General features: G+C 40.3%; 1 protein-coding gene across 1 annotated transcript; it reads left to right on the top strand.

Moving 5' to 3' along the window:
* Positions 1–8,160: 8,160 nt before the first annotated feature.
* Positions 8,161–11,319, top strand: LOC134658243 (uncharacterized). Its single transcript, XM_063513854.1, has 5 exons — positions 8,161–8,289; positions 8,392–8,533; positions 9,161–9,223; positions 9,618–9,683; positions 11,186–11,319. Exons 1-5 carry the CDS (start codon positions 8,161–8,163, stop codon positions 11,317–11,319), a joined length of 534 nt encoding a protein of 177 aa, XP_063369924.1.
* The last annotated feature ends 9,832 nt before the right edge of the window (positions 11,320–21,151 follow it).

The following is a 21,151-nucleotide window of genomic DNA, read 5'->3' as shown; positions in this document are numbered from 1 at the left end:
TAGGATAACCTTACGAAAACCCTGAAAAGGTAACGGTTTCAGTTTTATGACTAATGATAATATGACAAACAATACATTAACACTTAAAACTTTATGGGGAAACAAAGGGAGGGGTATTTTACACACTTTTATTTAACTTGACCCCGTAACCCCGTATATACCTACCTAAATTATTTGTATGGAACTTCAAATCTTGTAACTTAAATTTTAACCACTTGTCTGTCTCATTGAACTGAAATTTCGCATACCTACTTCCGTATTTACGATGACAATGCAATAATATGCTAACATGGAGCTGATCTGATTATGCAGTCGGAAGGTAGCAAACGGAACTCTTCGATGGGAAAACATAAATACATTGAGTTTAGGTTCACTTGAAAGGTATCGAGACGTATTAGAGACATGCAAAGTACAGTCGGCAATAAAAGTGTGTAGCAAAAAATATTTTTGACGGTTACTTGTTTATAATTTGACTGCTGATATGGGACGAGGGTTCTGCTCCTGAAACGCGAGATATATGACGGGGTGCACTGGTTTGTAGAATAAATATAATGAACTAGAGCATGAGGTTTTATTCTTCCTATACCTTACTCACTTCCCTACATTTTCTAGGAAGCCAATTCAAACTTATGTTTTGACATCAAAACGATATCTAAATGATGTAATTCTGTCATCGTTCGTCCGTGCGACTCGTTTGGTGTGATATAGCTAATTATGTATTTAATACAAATATAACAATGCCAGGCGTTATATTTGGGGGAAAAGTAGCCTTCTATATTACCACGTGCATGTAACTGCGTTGAAATATCGGGAGCTCGAAAACAATACAAAAGGTAATCACGGTTTATGAACCGGGATATGTCCCGGTCGATATAAGTCTAGTGAATACTCATGCACACGCCAATGCATACGGCAACTAGTTCCACTAACCCACTTTACGTATTAGGGATGAGCAGAGGCATTACCGATAAGCCCCCCCCCCCCAACTGTGATACAATCCCCCTACCCCCCACGTACCTGGGAAACGAGCGCGCGCGCCGCGGATGCGATAGCGGGTGCTTCTGAACCGGCGCGGGTCGCGAGTTAAGTAAAATATGTTCGTCAACTTTGCTATCAGTGTCGGTGAAGTGCAAGCTAGTTTGCTTTTAAAATGTGCTATTTTAGAGTTTCGGACCAGGGATGTTGCGAACATCCGCATCCGCATAAAATCGATGCGGAGCTTATGCGGATGCGGATGTCGAACAAGTCGGTACAGGAACGTCTTAGCGGCGGCTTAAGTGCTAGGTAATTTCGTCATTACCTATAACGAAATCGTCTAGATCCAGAAAAGTCGGCTAAGTTGCTGTTTATTAAACATAACGCACCTATATTCTTGTTCAAATACTAAACGCTTCGTTTTTTTAATAAAAAAATACTAAAAATGTAATATTTGACGTTTTCTAAGTACCTAATCTTGACATCCGCATCCGCATCCGCGAATGTGAGCCTTTGAATATCCGCATCCGCAACATCCCTGTTCCGGACCTCATTGGAATAAACGGAACCCATCGTATTTTCTTGTTCGTATTTGTCATGCCACTTCAGTCAACCTCAGGACCTTTTGTACCAAGACTGATTGAAATAGCAAGACACGTTCGTACATTTCTCTGAAAATACGATGGAATCTGTATCGGCAGCCAGAAGAGACACTCCTCCAGTAACCTCAGCTTGAGTAAGAATAGCGCCTGGATAAAATGTAATAGCAATCATTCAATTTGAGCATTGCTTTCACCAATTAACAGGCAATTCATTAATTCTCTCATTTCCACCCTCTTTAGGGATGACTTCCGACATAAAAAATTGCCTATGTCCTTCCCCGGGACTCAAACTATCTCTATGCCAAATTTAAACTAAATCCGTTCAGCGGTTTAAGCGTGAAGAGGTAACACACAGACAGACAGACAGACACACTTTCACATTTATAATATTAGTAGTGTATATCTTAAAAGTGGACCGACGCCTTTGATGTTTGTGTAAATGCCGACACCGCACAAGACCACAATAGGGTTGTTACAGACTTGTACACAACTGACCAAGACACTACTTACTTGACTATAACACACACTAACCCTGTAAGTAGTACAGAGCTACTAACAATGACGATATATGCAGCTCGGGTGCGCGTACTTATGATGCTGGCATACTCACCGAGACCCTGAGACCCGCGACTAGGTCTTCCAAGCCAGCTTGCTTGGCCTGGTCAGGCCTGGCCAGGGTACCTGGTCGTTTGTAATCATGCTGGATAATTATTATAATACATTGTGCAACGGGGGGTTAGAAAAATATTGTACTTGTGAGTCTTATTTTAATATATATATATGAAGAAGAAGAAGATGTATTTATTGTCACAACACAACAGCGAATTCAGCGAATTATTAAAAAAAAGAAGATACTTAACCTATAAACATATACCTGTCAAAAAGCGGCGAACGCTGGCGGGTGGGCATGGTACCTCTATGTATTGCTTCAAAGCCAAAATAGTAGGTATGCTACCCACGCATGAAATAAACATTCGGACTCGTTATCCATACTAGTGCCTACTATATTTCAGTACTAAATAATCAAAACGACCAATCACTATTTGGATCCAAAAGAATTTGATTTAAAATAAAAAGATCACATGAAATCGTTCAAATCTTTATTTAAGTCAAACTAAACCGGCTCCAACCCTACACCTCTGACCCGAGAAGATTTAAAAGGGTATCCCAATATGGGACCGGCAACAAACTCGGCGGGACACATCTTTTCAAAACAACACATATTTTCTTTATTTTACAAAATTACGCTTCTAATCACACGTAATAAATCAAAATAACACTTGAAATAAAACACTTAGCTAAATAGTTAAAGAAAGTTGGAATCTATAAACTTTCAGAATAATCCTTCAGGTATAAGCCTTCAGGAACGTGGCGATTTAGGCACGAGCTTGGCTAACGTCCGATCTCTAGCGCGGTCCGATCAAGAAGGTACCAGCGGCGGAGCTAACTACTCCCGCCTCCAATTCAAGTTGGCAAACCTGCCTGACCAGTCTACCAACATAACGACAAAAATGCCAGCTCGTGCCTACGTTCACTCAAGATACACCTCTTGACGTTCCAAAGCCTTTTACCTGTCATCTTAGTTCAACAATACGCCAATAGATGGCGTTATACTCTCTACGCAACTTTATTATTCCGTTACAAGCAAATAATACGTAGCAAAACATTGCTAATCGACTTTATACAGGGGTCTAACTATGAACTGTAATACTGCAATACGTCTTTCTGGTGTCTCGCTCCGACATACCTATTACCTAAAAACTTTACTAGACTATTGTAACTTAATAACTAAACATTTGCTGTGACAAATGGTTTGGGCGTCAGCATAATGCTGCCAGCATCAACTCAGCATGAGTGACACTGCAGCGCTGTTTTTCAGCCCAGACCAGGTTACCAATTAAAATAAATTAAATTAGCTCCGTACTTAACATCTACACAACACAAATACAATATTTAGACTTAGCCGCTAATGAAAAAAAGGGCAAAATAAACTTCAGTGCATATAATTGAATAAATAACAGAGTGCTAAAATCTTGTAAACTACTCATCTATTATTCTATTTACTTATTTATTTTTCCTATTAGGTACGTACCTTGGAGGATATAATCAAACGGAGACGCCATGTCTGTAATTTTCTGTACAAAACAGTCTGCCGATTTTTGCGGGGGAGGGGAACGTCAAATGTATGCGTAACGTAAAAATAGCCATGTCAGATAAACGTCAGTCCATACATTGTGTATGACCGTTGGCCGCCTATTTTCGACAGAGGGGAAAGCCTGTTAATGGCTACTCCGTTTAGTTGTATCCTCCAAGGTACGTACATTTGCCATTTCCTTTTGTTTATTAAATATTAAGCGTTTGCAGTGTTTTTTAAATTAAATCAGACAACGTTTATATTTATAGAACCACGACACATACATCACATAGACCACATCCGACACACCCTATGCCGGTAACTAGCGGATCACATTCACTATTTTTGAACTACGCTAGGGTTTTTAGATATACTTTGTTCATAGGTGGATTTGTAACGCGTTCTATTATGTCGACTTGCGTGCTTGCAGTGGGTATATTCATGGCGCTTCTGATCATTGTGTATTCAGCATACAGAGAATCTCTGGTCTGGAGACTAAGTATATTTTCTACTAAAGACTACATTTATACCGCATCTCTCCTGAATGTATTATTTGGTGATTGCCCAAGTCCACAGTCTGCCGACACTTCGCCACTGCCACATTGTTGTGGCTTCGCTGTAGTATGCTTCATCAGGTGTATTTTTAAACGTGATTTCTGACTGCATTTGTAGCCACAGTGGCTACACTGAAAAGGCTTCTCGCCAGTATGTGTCCTTTCATGATCTCGTAAACTAGAACTACCACTACACCTGTAGTCGCAATGCTTACAACTGTACGGCTTCTCTCCGGTGTGTATTCTTTGGTGAACTGTAAGGTGTTGTTTCTGTCTGCATTTATAATCACAGTAACTGCATGTAAAAGGCTTCTCGCCAGTATGAGTCCTTTCGTGTTTTCGTAAGTCTGACATATCCTTGCACTTGTAGCCACAATGACTACATTTGTAAGGCTGTTTTCCAGTGAGTATTCTCTGGTGCCTCCGGTTGTGCGTCTTCTGGTGACGTCGCAGGTTTGATTCAACATTGCATTTGAAATCACAGTAGCTACACTTTAAAGGCTCTCCAGCCATCTGTATCGTTTGGTGTTTGTGTAAAAGTGATTTTACACGAACTTGTGTAACTACAGTGACTACAATTGAAATTATTCTCCAAAGAGTGACACTTTAAATGAATCTCTAAACTTTTCTTGGAACTTGTTGTATACTCACATTCAGCACACATGAAATTTGTAATACCGTGTTCGTGTTCTGTCCGTGTCTGTGTCCGTCTTCTCGTGTTCTGTTACAAGCGATTCGGTTTGAAACGTAGAACTACAAAAATCACAAGCAAATGGTTTTTGTCCGATCGACAAGTGTGTGTTTTGTATGTGATTCCTTAAAATATATTTATTTCCGAAATGCTTGCCATAGTATTCGCAGCCATATGGTTTGCCTCCACTGTGAACAGTCGCGTCGCCGCGGAGGCGCTCGAGCACCACGGAACAAGCCATCGCGAGCTGTTCCCTGGCGCGGGCGGCGCTGCCCTCCGAACACACTGGAACACAAATTAACAACACAATTTAAACTATATACACATACCACTTACATTCAATGACTAACATACATCTTGAAATTCGCCTGATTGACGCGTGTTAAGAGTGACATAGGGAACATCAAGACAAATCAATTGAAGTAAGTCATATCAAAATCAGGCTACACGCGTGGTCTGTAGAGTGCCACAAAGGAACATGCAAAGGAAGATAACGAAAAAATATCATAAAAGTCAAAAATGTTTACAAAATAACACTTCCGAGCTGTTTATGAAAATTACTGCAGAGTTATTATGTCGTATGTGTCATTATCTACCGACAGGGACCTTCTTGTGGATATGGAGATATTGGTGTTGCCATAATCTACAAACAAGCTAACGACCATTATACGTATTACAAATTAAAGATATCTTATTGATACGGTTTTAACACCCCCTGGCACTGATTAAAATAACCGACTTGGTTTCATATTACATCTCAAAACTTTTTTGTAGTAAAAGCGTTGCGAGACTTGCACCTTTTTACATGTAATGTTTTTGATGGGATTGAATTGACGTTAGGGTTGCCAGATGGTCGGGATTTGGCGGGATTATCACGATTTTTAGCATGTGTACCCGATTCCCGACAAAGTGAAAACTGTCCCGAAAAACAGCTTCACATTATAAAACAATTATTTCAAGTTCTGAACTGTCGTCGAGCGAGCGAGCGACCCGCGTCGAGCGCGTCAGGCAGACCAGCTGACGTAGTGACAATAATGTAAAATATCGTTGTTTTTAATACAATTACTTTAATTTCAATGTTTTTTTTTCCCGACTCAAGTTCCAAAATCTCGAAAAATTGATATTTTTTCCCCATAATAGCGCCTTTCCATCTGGCAACCCTAATTGACATTCAATCCGAGATTATCTATGGTCATGAAAATATTTTCAGTCCGAGAGATCCGAAACTCGTAGAGCCATGCCACACTACCGCACCGTATCGCGACCTTGGTATATCGTTCTCACTTACCTGTGACCTTGGTGCGGTGCGGTAGTGTATTACGGCGGACCACCTTCCACGCGATCGAACAAAGCCTCGGACCGGACTAAAGTTGCCTATTTGTTACAGCTTCAGACTTACTACTATTTCTGAACGTACCCTTAGCTTTGCTAACTGTCAAACCAATGTTAAATGTCAGTGTCATGCAGCGTTGCCAGATGGGTACGCCATAGTACGCTTTGCGTACTATTTTATGGTCTGCGTACCCGCGTACTCATCCGGCGATTTGCGTACTATTTTTATATTTTATCACCTGACAGCCTGTTACTCCACTTTAACAGAATAAATATTTGTTAGGTTTTCCGATTAATATTATTTAGGAACGCACCCAAAATTTTTTTACTACTCAAACATACTTCTATAGATTATCTGTGTCTGTCGCACGCACGACAAGCAAGAGACACTGCCAATCATAATGGTCAAACTAATGACATTAGCACCATCAACATCATAGTCAAGGCAAAATCGAACATGTTACCTGTGCATTACAGTTTGATTTAGTTTAACTCATCAACGGGTCATGTCATTCTGTCCCATACATTTTTTATCGATTCGTTAGTGATATCGTTTTTCGAAACGCGTTTTGGCTGTATGTTTTGTTTTGGTTAATTTGGTTTGCGCTATGCTCTGCTGTTGTTGTGTTGGCGCTTTGGTTTGTCGTTTTCTAAGTTTTTATGGCGGTTTAATATTCAATATTTTCATGTTTGTTGTTTATAATAGTTGTTATATCGATCAAAAAAGGATCAAATTGTGAGTTAGTATTACTATGCATTCTTTTCTTTAATTGGATTGGATGTTAACCATATGTTAACAGGTGAATTATAGACATAATACATACAGTTTAAAACGATAATACAATTTTCCGCGTAATACTCCATTTTACATTTGTACCTGTAACTTGGTTTCATACCTCTTTTCACCCTACAGAAAACGAAGTTTTACTGTATTTCTTCAAGCAAATCTTGTCAGTAAAACAAGGCGCGAAATTCAAATTTTGTATGGGATGATAATAATATCCCTTCGCGCCTACATTTTTCAAATTTGCCGCCTTTTTCAGCCATGCGGTAGAATGAGATAGCAATATCACTTGCTCCCTCTAACGCATAAATGCGTCCCTTGGAGTGGCCGGCGATGGCCCATGGGGCCTTAACAATAACTAGTGAGTTTTGGTTGTCACTGTTGTCAGCTGACGAAATGATAAAGCCGTGTCCAGACGATATTTACCAAAGCTAGTTTACTGAACTTATTTTAAGCCCCTCCACACTCGCGCGCGAATCGCGGCGCGAAGCGCGAACGCGAGTGTGGAATCGATTTTCGAACTTCGCGCCGCGATTCACGCACATGGTCTGGAGGGGGCTCTAGAGTAAGTACTTTTAATATGTGTGTATATAAGGAATTGTATGCAACTGTACATATAGCTGGTTAAGCAGATTTTGTCAGTAGAAAAAGGCGGCAAATTTGAAAAATGTAGGCGCGAAGGGATATCGTCTCATAGAGAATTTGAATTTCGCGCCTTTTTTTACTGACAAGATTTGCTTGAACAGCTATAATTCTCGTTTCATAAAACCACTTTCGAATTTTAAGGCCTCTCATATGCACCAGTTGCACAAATTACTATTTTACAGTAAATTTTATACTGCGTACTCAAACTTGAATTTGCGTACTATTTTTAAGAGGTGCGCGTAACGGAACGTAAAACCCATCTGGCAACACTGGTGTCATGTCACTTTGTACGGGGAGTACGACGTTTTTTAGGGTTTCGTATTTTCTTGCTAATAAATCTAATAATGTATATTATTTAATTTAATTTTATTGACACTTATTCTCTAATTAATTTTGAATCCGTTGGAGTATTTCTGCGCACCGCACAGTTGCCGTGAATCGTGATGGACGTGACGCACGCGTGTCGCTGTTGCCTGCGGTGTCCTCCGGACAAGGACCTGACGACGCCGTACACACATCTCGGCAAAACGGAGATATATGGCCACATTATCAAAGAGTGCTTCGATATACATGTAAGTAAAAGTATGACAATCTAGTTATTGTAATATGTCTAAACTAAATACACAAACCATAAATTGCGAAAACTGTTTCTGCTTGTATAATTGAACTTGCAGCTGGTGGTGGGCGGCTCGGGCTCGTGCGGCATCTGCTCTATGTGCGTGGGCCGCCTGCGAGACGCGAGCGAATTCAAGCTGCAAGTGCAGCGCAGCCAGGCGGAGCTGCAGGCGCGCACGCAGGGAGCGAGCCAAGTCAAAGGTAGAGAAGCACCACACATCAAACGAGTAGTAATTTTAAGTGTTTCTGGTTGAATTAGATACAGAAGTCCATTAAATAACAAATTTATTATCACCACCAACGGCACCATACTCACTCCTGCTAAGGGTCGACTGCCCTAATGGGTATTATCCAGCCAGATAGTGTTACTGAACTTCTTTAATGTCTTTGAGCATAAATTTAACAAAAAGATACCTACTTAATGTGATTTGTTTTATGTTTGTTTGCTCTAGAGGAAGAATCTGCCATCGAATCAGTGAAGCCAGAAATGCAGGAGGAAGATGGGACCAGTGAGCTTGTATCAGGTGAGTCTACTCCCCTTCAATGAACATTATTATTTTTATATATTAAACTGACAAGCAGTAATAACAATTGATGTTGTCTGTGTAGCAATCTTCAGACAATGTCATTTCTAAGCATTAGAAGACACATGTAAGTGCTTGTCTAAGATGTTGACATTGTGGGCCGAGACCACATCTACTGGCAGTTTGTTCCGCACCCTCACTACTTGGTTGCTAATGGGAATGTGGTTTACAGTAGTGGTTACTAGGTTTGAATAGCTTGTGGCTGAACTAGCCTGTTGCTTATAAACTTGTATGTTTGGTTCAGGTGAAGAGCCCCCGGTCAAACCGGAGATGCTGGAAGAAGATCTAACACCTGATGAGATATTGCGTGAGTAACTCGTTTTAACAACAAGGTTAGAAGATGTGACAATGTGCGATGTGTCAGCAGCGTGCTAAACATACAGTTTAAAACATGCATAAATAATGTGAATATTGGACTGATCACCCAGTGAAGTTACTGAAAATTTATGGATATTAGCTTAACACAGAACCTTTTGTAAAATAATATTTTACTTTTAAACTTTTGACTTTTCTTATTACTAATGATATAAAATTAGGTCTGTTCAAAATTTTTATGTAAAATTTGTATGTATTTTTATGCTTCAAGATAACAAATGTACTAAAATATTGATGTACTTAACCAACTATTGCAAAGAAGAAATTGCTCTCAGTCCTGGTTACTGTGTGGAACGTGGGGTATAATATTATGTGTGTTGCTCTAGATGACATGCTCCGGTTCAACATGGCGGCCGGAGACGCGGCGAGCGACGGGGGTGACCCGCTGTCGGGTGAGTACCTGCTTCATGTACTAGTCACTAGTTCAAGAGGATTACAGACTTCAATTGCGCCTGTAGCGGTCGCGTCTATGGAGTATTGTTGGAAATATATTGTCTATGCCGTACATTGATCTGTGATCTATTAGATCTGTGGTCGCTCTCTTTTCTCTATGGCTCCCAGATCAAGCAGCCGTGTAAGATTGTGTCGTCCCTCATTATTTTATTAATTTGTGTTTTTACATTTAAAACTTATACAAACTTATTTTAAATAATTGCTTGCTATCTCAAAGTATATTGATGTATAGTACGATATTAATGTGGGATTAATATACGCACTCATATGCCATTGCGTTATTCATTTACCGTGATCTCGGTTAGTCCTTCGCCTGCTTCCCTGTGCCCGTGTTCCTCATATATATCTAACAAGTATACTATTTAAGTGTCTATTTAGACATGTTTATTATTTGACAATCCTAATTTAAGCACAAAGTGCAGTTCTCTTTGGACAGCTTTAAAACTATCGATCTAGGGGTGTTCTATTTAAAATTTTCTATCATCCAATTTTTTTATATTAAAAATATTAGAAAAATGTCCTATGTTGCACAGTTATATGATTCATACTGTCATCTATCCGAAGAATTTTTACTATTGTGCTGAAAATTAGAAAATTTAAACTTCATCAATTCATTATATCACTGATACATGGCAGTGTGGCCACACTGAACTGAACCAGATCTGTGGCACCAGGCACGACCCGGAGCGAGGGTGCGAGATCCCTGAGTCGTCGACACAAACCTCGAATAGTATGTTTGTTTCAGGTGTAGAGCTCCTAGTCAAGCCAGAGTCGACGAACGAAGATGTTACAGGTGATGAGATTCATGAGATGTCTCGTAAGTACCAACTTGAATAGGAAACACAAACTGTATTTTTGGTAAGGCTTTTCTCTAATCTACCAATATACCGGGACCGGGACTAAAGATTATAACATCAGAAATTCAAGAATACGATCTTCGAAGTAAAAGTAAGCGAAATAAGTTATAAATACGTGTTAATTTTTGTAGCTACCTATTGCACTCCGGGCTATAATAAGTAGATTGTTTAATTTAAGAATTTTAAGATCCATTATACAGTAAGTACCCCAACTTAAGTTCCTACCCACTACCCACGCCGCCATACTCGATGTATAGAAAAGTGTATACACAGCCTGGGGTCCGATTGGCAACTAATCCGAAAAATTGCCGTAGGTACTAGTTTTTACGAAAACGATTGCCATTTGACCTTCCAACCCATAGGAGAGACTAGGCCTTACTGGGAATAGTCCCGTTTCCTCACGATGTTTCCTTCACCGTGTGCTGCATAAAAATACATTGTTTCAAGCATTCTTTTTGTCTAAATACTTATACCAAACTCTATCGCGATAATCCACGATCGACAATGCGAGTCTTTAATACCTACTCAACCTACTGTTAAATTATAAATGTAAGACACGGCATGACGTAGAGTTGTTGTTGTAGCGGAGGGGCGGGCGGTCAAGTCGGAGGTGTCGGACGCGGCGAGTGACGAGGACTGCGTGTCGGGTGAGTACTGCCACACCACGATACTACTGCACATAGTACGGTACGAGCCACGCTACATTATACATACGTAAGTACGTACGTACGGCTCATCTAATACGAGCAATTCTTGTATATTTATTTATATTTATGTCGGAGAATAGCGTAAGTGTGCCATCTATCGCCTTTGAGAGGCGTTTCATCACGCAATATTTGACAAATACCTAGCAAACTAGGTTGTTACAGCTCGTACACCCGAGTGGCGTTCGGCGCAGTTCCGCCAAGGCGTCATAGAGTGCGCTGTCAAAAACAAATGAAATCCAGAATAATTGAAGTCATGCTGTCAATCAATCTTCAGATGAGAATATTGAGAATGAACGGGAGAAGATGACGTCTGTGGCGGTTCCTGGGTCTAATCCACTGGTTTGCTTTGAATAAGAAGTGTAACGTGTGCTATGATTTGTAATCGGCCTTATCCAGTAAAGACTGTGAGTTGAATAACGTATTTCATTGACGAGGGCTCGTCATCCATGATTGAACGTCCTGATGTGCTCCTGATAGTATGATACGCCCACGATTCCCGACATATATAATTATATTTCGGGGATCTCGGAAACGGCTCTAACGATTTCGATGAAATTTGCTATATGGGGGCTTTCGGGGGCGAAAAATCGATCTAGCTAGGTCTTATATCTGGAAAAACGCCCATTTTTGAGTTTTTATATGTTGTCGCCCGGATATTATTCATTATGGTATGTAATGTACCACCCATACTCAGGGCCGGATTAACCCTAAGTCAGAGTAGGCAACTGCCTATGGGCCCCGCCTCGGATAGGGGGCCCCGCCTCGGCTAGGGGGCCCCGGCGGCCCCGCGCGCGCCCAAAACAATATTTGTTTCATATGGCCAAAATTCATAAATATTGTTTTTATTGTACCTAAATAAACATTTAGGTATAAACATACCTAATACCTACTTAATGTCCAATATCAGTTTCTCAGATACACGATCATTAGATTAATTGATTATGTAAATTATGTTATTTTATAGATTTAAAGATTTAATATCGAGCTCGATTTTCAGGCTCCCGAGGGCCTAATACCTCATCTCCGAGTAACTCTTGCACATATTATTGTCGAGTAACGTTTGACGATTGGTTCGTGTCAGAGCGCTGCTTTCTTACAGTTCGACCTTCGGCGTCGTTTTTTAACAAATATAAACATTGATTTAAGAAGCTTGGCCTTTTGCCTCGCATGAAAGCTCACCTCGCTGGTTATAAGTATGCTTCGGGCTTGTTAAGTAATGTGGAGATTGCTGAGCTCGACCTTCAGCCTCACTTTTTACCTCCATTTTTGGTTTGTCTTCCAAATCTCCTCTTCTTCAGCTTAGCCTTTGGCCTCGCTGCGCCAAGCTCGGCCTGCGGCCTCGCTTTTTAATACAATGGACATTGGTTGGCGTCTGTGCTCTAGCTGAGCTTATCCTGAAGCACGGCGTTGACCTCGCATGAAAGCTCTGCTCACTGTGGAACTTCGGATTTTTAGGCCCGGCCCGGCCTTCACAATTTTTTAACAAAAAATTTCGCGCTCGCTGCGCTCGCGTTTTTTTGCTGCTTTTCTGGTTGACCCTGTACCTACATGCTAACTTGACTGGTGAATGAATAGGAATTTAAACCTATGGAATATCTTTATTATTACGTTAATTTTAATCATGTGGCTCGGCGTATGGTATTATGGTCGGACAATCGCTGTTCAGCCTCGCACAATATTTAACTAACTATTGAATGCTATTGAGAAAAAAAGGGCTCTCCCCACACTTCACAGTGGTGTTCATCAGGTCGGTATTTGTAACTAAAGTGTCATTCAATAGAACTTGCGAACTATGTAAACAAAACTTACTAGTAATTTGACATTTAGTGTCAATTTTAGTATGGCGGTTTGTTTACATAGTTAGCAAGTTCTATTAAATGACACTTTACTCGATACATTTTCCTCGTGTTATCTCGTCTAAATTGTTTTACTAACTTATTAAAGACTCTGCAGCCTCTTCTGAGAGTTCACCGATAGATACTAATAAATGATCAATTACTTCCGACCCGTGAATTAATACTTTATGGACAGAGGAAGGCAAGTAATACCAAAAATCGCTTAGCCTTATTAAGAATGATAGAACTTCGTCAGTATTGAATTCCACAGAAGAGGTGTTAGATATGGTTGATTCAATGAGTAAAGAGTCTACAGTGGATTTATCTACCTTAGCAAACTCCGCCAATCTGCGACGTTTTGATCTCTTGCTGCAATCTGTGAAGTCCTTTCTGTGATGCTGGCCGCTCGTAGAAGAAATATCACTAACTGCCGCCTCTGCTGGTTGCTGTTGGTTCTTATCACTTGCACTTGACAGATTGTAGACTACTGAACTGTTCAGCCAGGTGCTGTGTTTTGCAAGCATTCGTGCTTTTATACGATTTGATTGTTTCCAGTAGGACTCAATTTTTTTACAAATATTGGAAATGTTTTTCTCAAAAATTTCGGTATCGACATTTTCAACATTCGGAAGTAACTGCGACAAAGTTTGAAACACTCGTCGATTTCTATCAGTGCCTGATTCAGCGTCGTTTATTGATAACGATGTATCAAGTACATATATCCTGGCAAAAGAACACTTGATAGTAGTACCTAAAAACAAAAAAATACTTAATTAATTGCAATTCAAAAAGTCACGTATATTTCGTAGTAAGTGCTACGCATTTGGGTATTTGGCGTAGACCTTCATTTTTTCAGACGGAGGCTGACTGTGGCAGCTAGTTTGTTATTTATCTTAATAAAGACGTCTTAAGAAATATTTACGTGTATTCATTAGCACGTGGAATGACGTGGAACATAAGTAAAAGTTTCAACAAACATTATCGAAAATAAAAATATATAAAGAGTCATTGTGTCGGCGTAGCACCTCATACACACAAATAAGCTGAATGAAACTTTAAAAAGTCTATACCAGAAGTAAAATACATACCTTCAACTTGAATATCCATAGTACACAACAGGTCACAAACAATCGAACTTAGGGAAGAACCCGTGTCGCGTATTACGTTAATGTGATGATAATTTGCTCTAGTAACGAGGACTTATCCGATGTGTTCACTTTAAGTACACAGAAGTAAATGTTACTAATAAGTAATTGCAATTCTATTTAAACCAAGAAATACTATGACTAATGATGAGTAATTACACGCATTATCATGGGGAAATTCAAACATCATGCTCGGGGGCCTATGGCCTACTAGGGCCCCACAGTGCACTTGACGCAAAAAGGAATCGGCAAAAACTGATAGAAAAAAGCTTTATGTCCACGCAATAAGAGCGAAAAAGACATCGCTTGGCATGTTCGGATCGACTCAACTGACACCTGAAGGTTGAAATTAAAACCACAAACTTACTTCCCTGAACTGAAAAATGAACATTATGTATGCAGAATTGACTGTAAGGGCCTAAGGGGGCCCCGAGCATTGCACTGCCTAGGGGCCCCGACATGCTTAATCCGGCCCTGCCCATACTCGTGATTATATAGCGAGGATATTTTTAGATTGCATGTAGCGGAGATGAAAATGTTAAGATGTATGTGGGGCGTGACGAGAATGCATAGGATAAGGGATCAGTATATAAGAGGAAGCCTCATAGTAGCAAAAGTAAGGGCGAATCGCCTAGCGTGGTATTGGCCTGTGATGCGGAGGGATGAGTCATGTGAAGAGAAAGGTATTACGAATGAATGTGGATGGAAGTAAGACAAATGGAAAACCAAGGAAAAGGTGGATGGACAGTGTGAGAGACGATATGATACGAACGCAAGTGAATGAACTGCACAGATGACGGACGACAGAGAAGTATGGAGGAAAAACACATGCTTCGCCGACCCCAAGCGATTGGGATAATGGCAATGCGATAGATGATGGTGATGATGGTTGTGTTTGTTATAGCTCGGTTAAAATAAAAATATTGCAGATGCCGATAACACAATGCCGAGATGTTTGTTAAATTAATTATACGCGTTATAACACTTACAACCTGTTTAAATTGTTTTGTAAATGTGTTCCAGTGTGTTCGGAGGGCAGCGCCGCCCGCGCCAGGGAACAGCTCGCGATGGCTTGTTCCGTGGTGCTCGAGCGCCTCCGCGGCGACGAGACTGTTCATAGTGGAGGCAAACCATACGCCTGCGAACACTGTGGCAAGTATTTCATGAACAAGTCTTTTTTACGAGAACACATTCAACACACCTACTCATTGACCGGACAGAAACCACTTGCTTGTGATTTTTGTAGTTCTACGTTTCAAACCGAATTTCTTGTGAGAGAACACGAGAAAAGCGAACACGGTGTTACAAATTTCATGTGTGCTGAATGTGAGTATGCAACAAGTTCCAAGAAAAGTTTGGAGACTCATTTAAAGAGTCACTCTTTGGAGAACAATTTTAATTGTAGTCACTGTAGTAGTTACACAAGTTCTTGTAAAAGTGATTTACGCAAACACCAAACAACACACATTGCTGGAAATCCTATTAAGTGTAGCGACTGTGATTTCAAACGCAATGATGAATCAAACATGCGACGTCACCAGAAGAGGCACAATCGGAGGCGCCAGAGAATACTCACTAGAAAAAAACCTTACAAATGTAGTCATTGCGACTACAAGTGCAGGGATAGTTCTGATTTACGAGTACACGAAAGGACACATACTGGGGCGAAGCCTTTTCAGTGTAGCTACTGTCATTATGAATGCAGTCATAAATCAAACTTACAACGACACCTGATGATGCATACTGGGGTGAAGCCATTTCAGTGTAGCCACTGTGATTACAAATTCAGTCGGAAGTCACACTTACAACAACATCTGATGATGCATACTGGGGCGAAGCCATTTCAGTGTAGCCACTGTGATTACAAATGCAGTCAGAAGTCAAACTTACAACGACACCTGATGATGCATACTGGGGCGAAGCCATTTCAGTGTAGCCACTGTGATTACAAATGCAGTCAGAAGTCAAAATTACCAAATCACCTGATGAAACATATTGGGGCGAAGCCATTTCAGTGTAGCCACTGTGATTACAAATGCACTAATAAATCGGATTTGATAAAACACCAGAGGATACACACTCGAGAAAAGCCTTTCATATGTACTCATTGTAATTACAAATTCAGCGATAAATCCAACCTGCGACGTCACCAGAAGAAGCATGGGACGAATCTTAAAAAGCAATAATAGCGACTACAAGTGCAGCCTCAAACAGCACCCGCGGAGACACCAGATGAGACGCGGAAGAGAACCCTAAGGGTCTCCCCAAACTTATCGACGCGGAATCGGCAATGCCAATAGAAATGAAACTTTATGTCCACGCAATAAGAGCGAAAAAGACGCCGACGCGTCGGCCGTCGACGGCCGAACGGAGCCGAACCGAACCTTACCTGTTTATGCTGTTTACTATCGGCTTTCGCCGAATCCGCGTCGATAAGTATGGGGAGACCCTTACTATAGGGATCGGTCGCGGCGGAGGGTATGTCGCCTTTTGACCTAAATCGGAAAGTTAAACCCGACATTGACACATCGTAATAAGCAGGGGGCTCCTGTGCTGCTCCTACAGTACAAACATAATGTACTTGTACAAATGTAATCACAGCAATTACGCGAGTCAATTTAAACATATGTTAGAAATATACTTAATATTAAAATACAGTGGTGAAACTGGTGAAGTATGTTAGTGTCGATCCGCTAGTTAGTGCAGTGAGTGAGCGCTGGGGGCGAAGTGGTCAGGGCTTTAATTGCGAAAATCGAAGTTCGCAAATTGCGGGCATTTTTCTCTGTCACTCTAATTACGCCTTAATTGAAGTAAAAGAGAAAGATACCCACAATTTGCGTAGTTCAGTGTTTGCGGTAAAGTGTCATTCAATAGAACTTGCGAACTATGTAAACAAAACTTACTAGTAATTTGACATTCAGTGTCAATTTTAGTATGGCGGTTTGTTTACATAGTTAGCAAGTTCTATTGAATGACACTTTAGGCCCTCAGACATGTGGCTCCCAGCCGGAGGTGTGGGCCCAAACTCCAGACACGAAGTACCGCCGACTTTCTTGAGACTTATGCACAGTCGCCATCAGATATATCGGAGCGGCCAACGTGCTCACAAATATCTGAACACGCCTCTATTGTCAAGGAGTGTGTGTTCAGATAATTTTGAGCACCTCGACAGCTCCGATATATCTGATGGCGGCTGTACATCACCTGATACTTACCATTTCCTTTGTAGTTTGCTTGCTGGAGGAAAATATCTCAAATGAACCTGCATATTACAGTTATTGCGAGGGCTCTCATGAGAACAATAGCTCTAACCCTGTTATGCAGTGAGACCTACATCTCTCCCGCTCTCGCTATATTGGAGTGACAGAGATGGAGATAATCTATACTTATAATAGTTATAATTTTCGAAGGTCTGCGGCTTGAGAACGCTGCGTGTTAGAAAATATAAATAGTTACTTTGTATTCCACTATTAATGATTAGAATTCATTGCAAAATTGATTCATGTGTATCCTTTAATAAAAAGTATTATTCTATTCTACTTCCTTTCCTTACCATTCCTACACATAGCACCCTCTCTGTCGACCGTCCCGGGCTGTCACGTCGGCGACATGTTGTCGTCGTCGGCGCCACAGAGTAGACACAGGTACTGCGCCGCGCTCACACTACTTATATACTTACTCATGGAATATAGTGCCCCCATACAGCAACAACGCTGAAGGAGCGGAGATATGGCTGGTATAACGCCTCGATTATGCTTTATCTCATTCTCTGTAGTGCGAAATACGGTATAAGAAATATATACAGTCATCTTAGTGATAACCTTCTGAGACTAAATGTACATTTAAGTATTCGTGAAACCTAATTTGAACCTTTCATGAACTAAATAAAGTAGCATAATACATCTTTTCTTTCATTGCTTTTTCAAACAAACGAATTTCTTTCTAATTTACTTACAGAATAAGGTTCAAATTAAAACATTGAAAACTTTATATGGTGGGTCTTAGGAGGATATGAAATAAATGATAGGTAATATCCACATTGACACATGACAAATAGGTTGCCTAGTAATTGCTAGACCAGATGCCACTGAAGGATTGCGTACTGATAATATTAAATAAATATTTTTGTAAAATTAATTGTTTTTTTTTTTAATTCGTACAGTACGTAAGAGAATAAAACCCAACTTCTCTTTTTTATTTGCCATGCCCTAACGGACGTCGGCGACCACCTTTGCCATCTCTCTCCTGCTCTTACCCATTCTTGCCAGTATGGCTGCGTTATCCACGTTCGTCCATTTTTTAATGTTGTCAAGCCAGGTGACCCTCCTTCTTCCCCTTCCCCTTTTACTATCAATTTTTCCTTCCAATATTAAAATAAAAATAGAAGCATTTGAAAATTTGAAGTAATGAAAAGAATGAAGAAAAAGTTAGAGGTTTTGATCACGGTAAAAAGAAGAAAAATATCATACTTTGGACACATATACAGAAATGACAAATATAATAAACTACAACTAATATTGGAAGGAAAAATTGATAGTAAAACCCAACAGAATTGAAAAAAAAAGGTCCTGTTTACCCTCTGCCCAACTGTGACTAAAGGTATAAATAAACAGGTAAGTGGTATTTTTATACCCTCAATATCAGTTATATAGGTAACAATCGTGAATTATATCAAATGAAAGATTTTTTTTTTCTTAATTTACTTTTATAAACTTATTAGGTTAATTCCCTTATTTAAAAAGTTGGAACAGTCCAAGGTTGCCAGCCTTTTGGAGCACGGCAACGCGTCGTGCACTTTGGAGCACAGCAAGTGTCAGTGTCTCCCATCATTCAGGACTTCATCCACATACAAAGTTAATTGTTTCATAACTCGATGTATCTAATGCGAGTGTATATACTCGTGTAGGTGTCACTCGGGGTGTCTGTTCCATAGCTGTCGGCTCGACTACTACAGGAGATGGACAGCCCTTTATTACTACGTACGATGGTGTGCGTTACGTATAATGGAGCGTGATGACTGATGACACTCCGCGATTGTTACGCCATTTAGTGTCCTAGCTAAATTGGTTATTCTATACTTACGCTATGGAATGTCCAATTGGCTAGAACCCTAAGAGGCGTAATAATCACGGAGCGTGAGTGTACTTACTGGTACTTGCATACTCGTCGAGGCCCGGAGACGTCCCGCGACTAGGGCTTCCGATCCCGCAGAATATCTTCCACGTGGTCGTTTATAATCCTGCCGGGTCGCGGTTCCGGCGGAGGAATTAGCATTTGTTTGTTTTAGAATTTGGAAATTTTAGTTACTGCACAACAGTTCAAAATATATTTAATAATTACACAGAGTCTCAGGAGGTTGAAATTGGAACAGGAGTCGTCCTGCCGGGCCGGAGCTGCTGGGGAACTTGTTACCATCCACCACAGCGGTACAGCTCGGTGTGGGATATTAAATAGGTACAATAAAAACAACATACTACATTAGTTTGATATTATTAAATTATACAACGGGACTTAATCGCGTATCTAAGTTTTAAGATTTACCTCTGACGTTTCGAGGACGGCGTTGTGGTCGTGGTCGTCCGAGACCACGGGGACAACGCCGTCCTCGAAACGTCGGAGGCAAATCTTAAAACTTAGATACGCGATTAAGTCCCGTTGTATAATTTAATAATGTGTAAAAATCGTGAAAGTTTAAATCAGAGTTTGATATTATATTACAAAACACGTTCTACTTATTATTCTGCATACAGTCCAGTGTAGTGTGTGTCGGAGCCCCTCGGCTAGCGAGCACCTCTCGCCGCGACACACGCCCTCGCTCGTCCTGCGCGACACACGCCGGCGCGACACCGGGAACACACCGTGCACGCGCGTGCAAGGGAACCACGACACACACATCACCAGTGATCCGTTATTTGGATTCTCCCTCGCGGGATATCAAGTAGAAAAGTTAATATAGATACGACAGTTTCCCGCGATACCGAACAAACCGAATATTGAAAAAATAATGATTATTTATTTTAATTTTATACAAACCGAACATTAAATTTATATTGTTTTTCTAAATTTTATTGTAAGAATATCAAAGCTAAAGAGTTCACATTTTTTAAATTGTTGGAGAGATTTATAGTGGTTATGAAATCGCATGTTAGTAAGGCCAGCTGTTTATGTACTATTTTTAGTTTAAGTTTATAATGTTAATGTTGTTGCTTTATATTTTTGGTGAGCAATAAAACCATTTGACATTGTGGACATTGTTTTTCTCAAACTACCTCTCAGTTGAAAGAAGTGTAATTCACTTTTTGATAACTAATTCAAACAATTAACCCGTAGTAACCATATATTAGCTGATAGACACGCGTACTTACTCGCCGAACTTTTATCCAAACGGTACACAATGTGCCGCTTTGGAGGCAGCAAATGAGCTGTCAGTATAAACACTTGTGCTCATTTGTTCGATTTAGACAAAAGAGCGGTGAGTAAGTCGTCTTTCAGCTACTTAGATGTTTTAAAGTGTAATAAAATAAACACATTGTATTTTTTTGCCTTTTCTAACAACATAAAGCCCGGATTCCCGGGGCATATCCATACAAACATAATGATTGAGGTCGTTCACCCCATGTCGAATCCAAAAAACCGATCACTGCACATCACACAGCACACACCTAACACATGCTCCACCGGTAACTAGCGGATCACATTTTTTTAACTACTTTAGAAGAAATGTTTTGTTCTAAGGTGGATTTGTAACGCGTTCTTATGTCAACTTGCGTAGTGGGTATATTCATGGAACTTCTGATTAGTAGAGACTAAATATATTTTCTACTAAAGAGTCTAGAGACTATAACATTTGTACCGCTTCTAAT

Source organism: Cydia amplana, chromosome 21 (assembly GCF_948474715.1).
Source record: "Cydia amplana chromosome 21, ilCydAmpl1.1, whole genome shotgun sequence".
In the NCBI taxonomy this organism is placed as follows: domain Eukaryota; kingdom Metazoa; phylum Arthropoda; class Insecta; order Lepidoptera; family Tortricidae; genus Cydia; species Cydia amplana.
The sequence above is the reverse complement of the archived record's forward strand: the minus strand, read 5'-3'. Positions and strand labels throughout refer to the sequence as shown.

Excerpts from the sequence above, each read along its gene's own strand:
- LOC134658243 (XM_063513854.1), top strand. The coding sequence starts at position 8,161 with ATGGACGTGACGCACGCGTGTCGCTGTTGCCTGCGGTGTCCTCCGGAC. Across the intron at positions 8,290-8,391 it reads AAGAGTGCTTCGATATACAT|CTGGTGGTGGGCGGCTCGGG; the intron begins GTAAGTAAAAGT and ends TTGAACTTGCAG. Across the intron at positions 8,534-9,160 it reads GGGAGCGAGCCAAGTCAAAG|GTGAAGAGCCCCCGGTCAAA; the intron begins GTAGAGAAGCAC and ends TGTTTGGTTCAG.